Source organism: Corapipo altera, unplaced genomic scaffold, assembly GCF_003945725.1.
Source record: "Corapipo altera isolate COAL_440 unplaced genomic scaffold, ASM394572v1 55, whole genome shotgun sequence".
Lineage (NCBI taxonomy): Eukaryota > Metazoa > Chordata > Aves > Passeriformes > Pipridae > Corapipo > Corapipo altera.
In genome coordinates, this window is record NW_020884882.1 from 11956607 (window position 1) to 11967166 (window position 10560).

The following is a 10560-nucleotide window of genomic DNA, read 5'->3' on the forward strand; positions in this document are numbered from 1 at the left end:
TAAAGGATATTTTTTAGGTCTGTGCTAAAGAAAGGCTTCTGGAGCTTTTTCACAGCTATGGAACTCGGGTGGGTCACAGCTGACCGAGACACAGCAAAATGCAAGCACAGGCTGCCCAGGGCTGCTCCCCAGCCAGTGGAGGAGAGCAAGCCCCAGCCTCCCCCCGCACACAGCGGAGGAAGGAGAGGCACCGGTGTTTGGACAACTGGAACACATTTAGGGGGCAATCTTTCACAGGGCCTCCAGCCAGGCCGTTTCCTATGACCATCGTTTTATTACCCGTGATAAAACCCACAGATCAGCAGCTTGCCCATACACAAAGTCTCCCACCACCCCACTCCTACAAGGACATCACCCACATCGAGCCCCATGGGGGACCTACTCACCCAGGGTACCTCCAGCATCACATCCTTAACTGCAACTACAAGACAATGCCCAGTAATCCCATCATCTCCATGCCTATATCTTCTACCAACTCAACCCCAGTACCCATCTGTGCTGGGGATCAGTCAAGCACTGCCACACCTGGTCAGCCATCATTTTTTTGAAGTATTTTTTAGATGACAAATAACAAAGAAAACTTGTGTTTATACTGGCATGCAGCAGGCTAAAACAGACTTAAAGTGCAGTTATAAAACAGCCCAGCACACCAGCTAGGCAAAATGTTTGGAACTCGCAGGGCAGTATTTGGAGAGGCTTGTGAGTAGTTGGTGTTGATGGTAAACTCTCCAGAGCAGAGGAATATACACAGCATTGAAAGGCAACAGTGTCCCATTCTGGCAAACGTCCATCCCAGAATCACAGGCTTTGGACAACCAGAGAGAGATGTCAGTGGTGGGTGTGGATCCATGTCCCTGTGTGAGGGCAAGTGGGAAGCAGCACAGCCCTGACTTGGCATTCTGAATTTCTCATTTCCTTCTTGTACCTGAGGGTTTGTGTGCCTTCCTGCAGGGAGCAAAAAACTGCAAGTTGAAGGAGGTGATCTAGGAAAACCATCTTAATTCAAGATTTCCCAGCCAAATTTCCACTGAACTCAAGCGGGGTGTTCTCTAATCTGAAAGGATTCATCTGAAAACAAAGCAGAAACATTTGCAACACAACCAAGTACGGCTGAGTAGGATTTACAAGAATTACATTTAAGACTGCACCTCTGCCAACTTCAAAAATTAATGAGGCTGCCCCAGTGGGTCTAAAAAAGACACCAAAGGAAAATTCACAGAAGTTACTGCCTCATTATGGGCAGCAATATCAAGACTACCCTCCCCTCCCCCAAAAAACCCAAGACATTCTCTTGCACATGGAACTTCAGCTCCAACACAAAGTTTTAGGCAGCTAATGCACTTTTAAATGCAAACTTGTGCATGACACTGAAGTGTACATTTAAAGAATCTGTAGCTCCACATAAAATTATTCAATTGTTAATTGTCTCCTATACTGTTCCTCCTGAAATCCATGCAAAGCCACTGTGGGAAACTACAAAACTGCCATGACAGATGCAAAGAACCAACCGTCCTGCTTGCATGTCCAGCACAGTTAATATTAATAAAAGCCGAGCAGATGGCTACAGTTGGAGACCTGTCCTTCAGTTCCTACTCAAACTGAAAATGCAACCACGTGGAAGTGAACCATGCTCCTGGAATTGGATGTGACACGTCATCAGGTCCTGAGAGGTGTCCCTAAAATAGCAGGGCCTGCTTCTAGACATCTCCAAAATTATATGGTTGTGGCTTGAGAGACAATGTGCTGAAAGCATAATGAGGGAGCATAACATATTACATATGTTGTGGTCCTGCTCTGAAGCTGGAGGAGGCTGGGGTTGAAGGACTTGGGCTGCAGCACAGGACTTGGTTAACTATTAATGCATGACTCAGCTACAACAATAATAGGTATTTCATGTGATGCATTAGCACAACGGCATCCCGGTCCTTGACTTAGGCCCCTAAGCATAGTGGAAAAAAATATCTCATGGCACATCATTTAATAGCTGACATATCAGGAAACAGGTTTGATTCACACTTTAGTTTCTTCCTGCACACTCTGGAGCCTCACTCTGCTGTTTCTTCACTAAAACCCAGCAAGTGACTTCTGAAAAGAGCTACAGGGGATGCCCAGGTTTGCATGAAACCACAACCCAGACCAAGGTGCTTTATTTATTTACTGTTATTCACCGATGCCAATTCTATGTTAAATAGATCCCCTCACCCAGAATGAGGTGCTAATTCCTGCCGAGCCCAGGTCCTGCAGAGTTGATGAACCTGAAGCCTGGATTTTTCACAGATGGCTCTTCGCAGCAACATTAGTCTAAATTATCTCTACTCCACTCATGCACATGACCCCATCCAGCTCCACACTGCAAAACAAGGGAGTCACACCGGGTGATTAGGTTAGCAGCACAAAATGATTATGTTAAAAGCTGATGAGCTGAGCTAACTCAATCCAAGGTGTCTGGCAGGGCAGGCAACAAGATCAATTAAAAGCCCTACAGCCCTAATTGAGAGTTTCTGGATGCACTGCCACACCAGTCAGGGACAATACACAAATCAGGGGCAAATACACAAATTCTGAGCAGATCTGGCTACCGAGGAATGAAAGCCATCATCCCAATTTGCAGCCACTCAAACTTCAAGACACAACTTTTAACTCCCCTTCAAGAGATCAAAGCAATCGGCGGAACCCAAAGACAGGCACTGCTGGGGCATGCCCAGGGTGGCACCCAGCAATTCCCAGCTGCCCGAAGAGCCAGTGGCAGATGCACATATATTCATGAGCCCAGGTGCAAGCACAGAGTAAGGAAGGCACTTCTCCAGCACGGAGAATTCTTGGGGGATTGCCTCAACATGAAGCCACCTTTAACCTTTCCTTCCAGCAGGCTCTTCTGAAACAAACATCCTTCCAGTGCTCTCAGACTTCCCTGCACCAGGTGAGGCTCACACCAACTAAAGCCCTATTTCAGCAAAGTGCTTCTGCAGCTGCCTAAATCCCCAGAGACAAGACTCCAACACCACCTTAACTTAAGTAGAGAAATCTCACCCACGCTCAAGGAAGCATTTAAGTACCTGAAGTGCTTTGTTGAAGTGTCTGGGCTCCCAAACCTATCAGTTTACCACCTCTCTAGCTTCTTGATGCCATCAAGTGAAGGGACAAGAACCTCACATTTGCTCCTTAAACTCCAAGCAAAAAATTTTCTCCTGCAAGGCTCAGCTATCCCCAAACCTTACATCCACACAACTGTAGAGCACTTTGCAAATGCAAAGAAAAAAAATATTAAACTGTACCTAACACATAAAATAGTTGATTTTTCTAGAGAACAATTGATGGTGTGTTTTGGCTGCCTACTGAGATGCTGGTTCCCCTGCCCTGGGAATTTTCCCTCTGCAGCTCCTCCTCCCCCAGCTCCCAGACCATCCATCCATTCTCCCCTTTTCAAACTGGACCCATTGTAAACTGCACTGAATATTAACACAGCCCATTGAGCACTTGCTCCTTTTGTATGGGACCCTGCGTTTCAAATTGCAGTCACCGTAGAGAGGAAGAGTCCCGAAGTGATTAAATGCCATGAAGTTTCTCAAAAGGAGAGAGGAATATGCAGAGGAGGCTGAGGGGGTCCTAGAGCCTTTCACTTGAAGCCAGGGGCTTCAGCGAGAGCCAAAAAGGCTTCTTGGTGGGGGTATTTTATCCCTCATTAAGAATCTCACGTGTATTTCTAATCCTAGTCCGATGAGCCAATTTCTGAGCCAATTTCTGCCCCGGCTGGGGCTCAGTCCGGGATGAACAGCAGATGCAGAGGGTTTGCTGTTAACTGTGGCTCTCCTGGAAGAGCTGATAAACACTGCGGCATGCTGAGGGTGGTCAGCGAATCCACCAACACATGTTCTCACAGGAGGGGTGGATTTACTTGCAAGCACATGTATTTATTTGTGCTTAGGCAGCAGGCCCGCAGAGGCACTGCTTTTCAAGGAGAGGCTCTGCCGTTACCCAGCAGGGCCAAGCCCCAGTGCAGGAACTGCAATCCCTTAGAGTGCAGAGCCATCCTGCAGCCCTGGGACTGGAGGTTACCCCCAAGCAGGGCCACTGACAAGGACAATGCTCCAGGAAGCACCAAATCCAAGTGTGGAACAGCAAGCCAAGCAGGATTTCTTTTACAAGCACCACAAGCTCCCAGCACTGTCCCATCTGAGCAGGAAACTCTCCCTGGGCCATCACACAGGAGGGAGCCACTGCCTTTGCAGCGTTTCTTTTGTTTCTACTGTTACCCCAGGAGGAAGACCAGCTATCTGCACCAATCCACATCCCTCTCCCAAGCCATCCTTCAAACACTCAGTGGGGTCTCTGCAGCTGCACAGGGCCAGGCACCAGGAGCCCAGGGTGACGATTACTTAATCTTTGTTCCATTATTTCAGCGGGCCTGGAAGTAGGACATGCAGGAGAAGTGCTGCCAGCAGCGCTCCCCTCTCCCGGCAACTGTCAGCAGGAGAGTCTTCTCAACCACCTCTTCCAGCATCTGCAGGAGAATGAGTTATTCCAGAGCTCAAGAGCAACTAATGTCCTTCTCCAAAAGTCCCATGCAACCTGCAGCAAGCCCCTTACCATGTAAGCTTCTACCCTCTAACACGTGAGAGCAAAGCAACAAGACCTGACACATTAAAACCCCAGTTTAGCAAGAAATATCAGTTTATAGGTAATTTTGAGCATAAACATTCAGTTTTGTTGCCTTTAACAACATCTCTTTGTATGTATACACTTGAACGCAGCAAGAGTCTTCTAATGACTTCTAGCTGAAATGCATTTCCAGGCCCTAAAACTACTGACAGGCACCCACAGGACTTTAAAAAGCATCCAGACACTTTGCCTGGATCTCTCCAGAGAGCAGCAGCACCGTGCAAAGAGTCCACATCCACGCAGCTGGTGCCTCGAGGCAACTTATCTATATAGTCAAACCCTGGGAAACAGAGAGCAGCTCTTAGCCCAGCTCTCCTGGGCACTTGAGGACTCTGCATTTTCCCAGACATGCCAGGCACATGCACACTGACACAGAGGCAGAAGGGTCCATGCACAGATGCTCAGTATCCCAAAAAACATACCCTAGTCATTTGGGTCAAAAATACACGATACATCTGTTTAAAATAAGAACTTCCTTTCCTGCAGACCATACCAGCAATGAATTAGCTATCCAACTGCAGTCTCACTGCCCCAAAATCTTCTCACCAAAAATCTGCACCTAAAGTACTATTGGCTTTGTCACTAAATAGGAAGGAAAAACCCTCATACATGATGCCTAGAGGAAATATCTTCTGTCACTTCTCAAAAAACTAAGATGCATGGAGAGACAGAAGCAGAGGATGCAGGGGATGTGCCATGTCCCCAGTGCTGCTGGAGCCCTGGCTTTTTGGAGCATGAAGCATTTTGTACCTAAGCTTGGCCCTACACTTTATGCCACCCTTTACACTCTAACGCAGAAACAAATTTCAGACTTAAACAATGAAAGACCTGAAGCACCTTCAGCATCTTCCAAGTGAGGCACCGCAAAGGAGCCCTGGGCACAGCAACTGCCCAGCACAGTTTGACTCTCCCGACCTTCCCCATGGACCCTTCCCAACTGCAGAGGGTGCTGGTGCAAGGACAGGATGGGTCATGGCAGAGTGTTGCAACTTGCCCTCAGCAAATCAAGCACACTTATATAACTGGCACACGGTGTTGAGGCGTCCGTTGCTTTTAAGGAAAAAAAACCAAACAAACACCAAAACCAAACCAAACAAACAAAAAAACCCCAGCAAAAAACCTAAAACAACAAAACAAAAAACCCCACACATCTATGCCACACTACATTAACTGCAAGCGACTGCAGCCCTTCTGCATATCAGTTATTACTTTTGAAAGCTTGGGAGAAAAATTACAACTACGAGCTCTACTGCCAAGAGAGAAATAACAATAGTTTCCAAAAGTTCCAATGCTTTTCCTCGGTACTGATAGTCCTGTTGACAAAATACGCGGCGTGATTAAGTCTGTTCCAGAACCCTCCCCGGCGTGCCGAGCAGCATTTCCACCGCTACAAACAAAAGCTTTATCTCCAACACACTGAAAACCGACTCCAAGCACTGCCCCAGCATTGTGGCACTCGTTAGGAATAAAGATAAACTGCTAAGGAGGGATTGTTCAATAGAGCTTTAATGAAGTTAAAGCACAGCCATCACAGTCACTGGAAACTGGATTTATCTCGTCACCCATTAGCGATCGAACGTGCCCGAGCTTATCCCCCCGGGGGAGCAGACACCTCCGGCGGGACACAGCCTGCCCAGAAGTGATGGAGATGAGGGATGCACAGCTCCAACATCGCCCATCGCACCCCAGCTTGTGGCTGGGGAACCCGCATTCCCTGCACTACACTCGTGCCTCAGCCATGGACCACTGCAAACCCTCACGTTTGCCTTCTGTTTCTTTAAAAAGACATGTTAAAAACACCCAACCAAACAAAAAAAAAAAAAAAAGCAACAGATAGTTGCAGAGGTAACTTTTCTCCAGCACGTGGTGCTTTTATAGAGGACATTAAACTACTAAAAAAGTGAGTTAGCAACTCCGCAAAAATCAGCATTTATGGTCCCACCAAGCATGAAAAACGTGCTTCATCTTGGTTCCTAAATTGAAATAAGCAATTTTAAGTAATTTTAGTAAATTAGAAACAGTATTACTTTAAGAACAAGAGTATTTACAATAGCTTCAACGTCTGCTTTTTATACTAGCTACAAAGTAGGAAAAAAAGCCTTAATTTTGCATTTTCAGATAGGAAAACCATCACTTTAACCAATTCTTTGGCTAGTTAAGAACAGAGTTACAAACCATATTTTAAGTGGCTAAACGACCAACAGCCCACAGGTCCGCAGCAGAAGATTTATACGTGCTATTACTTCACCAATAAAATTCAAAATGAACACAAGACACTCAAAAATCTGTTCCATATGAAAAAGACACTCCTGGGTATTAGCACGCCGGGAAAAAAAAAACCAACCACACAACAATAAATTTGTTCTGTCTGGGCTATTAACGCATTTCCCTGCCCGAACAAAGATACGCTGTCCTGTTTTAAGAGGTGCATGGGAATGCTGGAATTACGCTGACAAGACTAAAAGCTCGCTCTGAAAGGTGCCCAAGGCTGAGGGAAGGATCCTTCAGAGCACTCGGCAACAGGTGAATGGGATGAGTCAGGGTTTTAATGCAGAGGCCACATGTTCCTCTCGGTATGACACCCGATAATTTCAAGTAAAACAAGGCATTTCTGCAGTCAGAAGTGAATACCACCAGGAGGACCTGACAAACCTCTAATAATTCTTCTTAATAAGGAGCTGGACGATCTCCAGCAACACTTCAGTGACCGTTCTTTCTCCTGGCAGAGCTGAGGAGTATCTATTACAACCAGGGGTTTTATAGATTCAATAATCTATAAATCTGTTCAAACAGCAGAAAGGCCGCACGACAGAAGCACTGTTTTCCCTCTTCCTTCCTGGATCCTTATTTCCCCAAGTTTTGCTCATAGTCGAGGGCACTTATTTTTACAAGTTTGTGAGGGCATATGCACTTAACTCTCAGTCCTCCTGGACCGTCAAACGGCTTGAGCTGTCAAAGCCGAGCACGCTTCCCCCCCCCGAATCTCTTGAGCCTCAAGGTGTCTGATGTTTTATTTCAGCTTTTACCAGCCCAGAGCAGCGGTCACACAATCGGAGCGGGAAGTGGCAGTGACCCCGTCCTGTGCTTGGGTACGTACCTGAGCCCCTTAAAACACCCTTCTGGGGATAAAAACCACCCCACAGTGCTGCCCCAGGTGCGGGGCTCTGAGCTCTGCTGCCATCCAGGACACACGAAACACTCCAGGGTAATGACCTCGCTACGCGGACAAGTATTGGGGGAGGGCCGCTTTTACTGAAAAACACCTGGATTTTATCGGAACACCCCAACAGCCCACAACGCCGTTTCGACCTCCCCCGAAATTCACGCCCTAAAAAGTTGGCAGCACGAAAAGGCCAAAAGGGCGAGCGCGGCCCCGGTCCCGGGGGTCCGCATTCGGCCACCCCTGCGCGATGCCGGGCGCGCCCCGCTCCCAGCCCCGGGACAGCGGGGATGGATGGATGGATGGATGATGTCCTAATAAGGATTCGGGAGCCCACGCTGGCCGTTATCTCCAGCAGATCCCATCGTTAGAGACCAAACCCGCTCCCAGTTTTCCTTCCTCCGGGACGCGCGCACGGAGCAGAGGGAGCGCCAGCCCCGCACGGGAGCGGGCGGCGGGGGGAGCCCCGAGCTCCCACCTTTTACGCGGCATCGCTCCCGGCGCATCCATCACCCCGGCCGGGATCCCGACGGGACAGCGCACCGCGGGCCGAGCCCCGCACCGCGCAGCTCCACGCCCGCAAAAGGCGGTCCCCGCTCCGCTCGAACCAACAACCCGGAGTTTTGCGGCGATTTCTGCGGGAAGTTTTCCTGTCGCTGACAACGCGCCAACAAGCGCAGGTTCGGCCGCCCACACATCTCGTCCCCGCGGGTCCCCCCCGCCGCTCGCCCCCTCTCCCCGGAGCCCCCCAGGTACTCACACGTGCCGCGGCCAGCGGGGCAGGTCCCGGGGCAGGGCGGGCAGTGCCAGCCCGCCGCATCCCAGCGTGTCCCCGCCGCAGGAGCAGCCGGCGGGGCAGCCCCCGGCGGCGGCCGAGCCCAGCGGCCCCAGCAGCAGCAGCAGCAGCGCCGCCGCCGCCCGTGACGGCAGCGCCATTTTGTATCCGGCACCGGGGCAACGTCCGCGGCGGGAGGAGGAGGACGAGGAGGCGGCGGCGGGAGCGCTCAGCGCCGCTCCGCCGCCCGCACCATCGCCTCGCCCGCCGGCCCCGCGGGGCGCTCACGGCTCACCGGCATCCACCGCCGGGCGGGCACAGTCCGCGTCCCCCGCCGCGGGGAGCGCCTCCTCCTCCTCCTCCTTTCAGTCGGCGGGCGCTGGCCGTGCCCGCTGCGCTGGCCGTGCCCGCCGCGCCGCGTCCCGGTACCGCCGCTCCCGCCCGCCCCGAGCGCCGCTCACCGCGGACCCACGTTGGCGACACCGCAACATGTATCCGCGCCGCCCCCGGCGCGCCCGCCCATTGGCTGCCGGGCGGCCCCCGGCGCGTCGCCATTGGTCGGGAGCCCCCCGGGCTCGCCGCCGCGGCGTCCCATTGGTGCTCCTCCCCCGTCAATCAGCGGCGCCGGGCCCGCCTCCCTTTGCCACTCCAGGTGTGAACGCGCCGCCCCCGCGCGGTGCCTCTTAAAGGGGCCGCGCCCGCCGCGCCCTCCCCGCGGGACACAAACCTCCCTCCCGGAGCTTTGGGCAATCTGCTGGAGCACCAGGGAGTGGGGGCTTCCCTGCACCCCCGTGAGCCCTTCTCTGGCCACCGCGAAGTGGCTGTGGGGCCACACTCTCCGTAGGGTGTCCTGCCACGACCTCCCGTCCACGCGATCCCCGAGTGGATCAATGATCCACGCGTGTTGCAGACCAAACCTAAGAAGAGGCTGCACTTCCCAAATGTGCCTCTGCCTTTGGAAGCCCAGCACACGGCAGATGTAAAAGGAGCACACCCCGGTCGAAGTGTGACTCACCAGAGCCGCACCGAGAGCATTACAGGCACAGCTCATGTCAGAGCATCGATACACTCCAAGGACTGACTTTAGAGGCTGCTCCTGAGCTCAGTGGAGAGAGTCCAACTGACTTTGGTCAAGTTTGGATGTGGCCTGAGACAGCATTTAGGGGAGGATACTCTTGGAGGGCGGGTGGGAGTGCAGTTTAACCCCTTACACCAGGAGCTGAATGGGGAGAAAGGGGATATTTTATGGAGAGAAACACATATCACGGCCCAATCCTGCTTCCACTAGCTTTGCTTAGATTTCCAACCTTCTGCTGCAGATTTCTGCTCGTTGTGAGGACAGAGCTGTATTTCCTTTCTGTAATAGGTCAGGGCATTGCACAGGAGGATACTTTAATCGTGCTGCTCCTCTGCCAAGAGTCCCATGTCTCTGCACACAAAACAACCTGCACAAGGGGAATGGCATTCCAGGTTGTTCAAGGTGGCACCCAAGCTCCTGAAAGTGCCTCCTGAAAGGCAGCAAAACCGGATCCTGAAAGGCAGATAACCTGGACTGGTGTCACCCAGAGAACAGATGGGGTCAGCTGAACCAAAACCCAGGTGTGATATTGGATTTGCTGGAAAGCACAACCAAATGAATTACATTTGGCTCATGGGCTGCAAAAGTCCTGAAGTGTCTCTTCCCTGTGCAGGACATGGAGTTTTGGCAGCCTCGCAAGTCTCATGAGGGGAATAAAGATGTATCTGTTCTCCATACCCATGTGTGGGAGCCTGCTGCAGGAAGAAGCACCACATTGAAACATTATGATCAACTCGGAGAAGAGGATTGGACAGGCCAGTCTTTAGAGGGATGAAGAATTCAGCTAAAAAAGTCTGAGCTTCAGCCTTTAGTCCCAAATCTGGGCAAAAATCTTGCAAAGCCCTTCTCTACCACAGCATTGGTGATCACAGTGATGAAATCCTACCT

At 51.1% G+C, this 10560-nt stretch overlaps 1 protein-coding gene across 1 annotated transcript in view; it reads right to left on the bottom strand.

Moving 5' to 3' along the window:
* LRIG1 (leucine rich repeats and immunoglobulin like domains 1) overlaps positions 1-9006 on the bottom strand; it is a 92780-nt gene extending 83774 nt beyond the window's left edge. Inside the window, exon 1 of the mRNA XM_027640185.1 lies at positions 8580-9006. Within this exon, the coding sequence (XP_027495986.1) occupies positions 8580-8755 (176 nt within the window). The 5' untranslated portion in view covers positions 8756-9006. The remainder of the gene's footprint in view (positions 1-8579) is intronic.
* Between the last annotated feature and the right edge of the window lie 1554 nt (positions 9007-10560).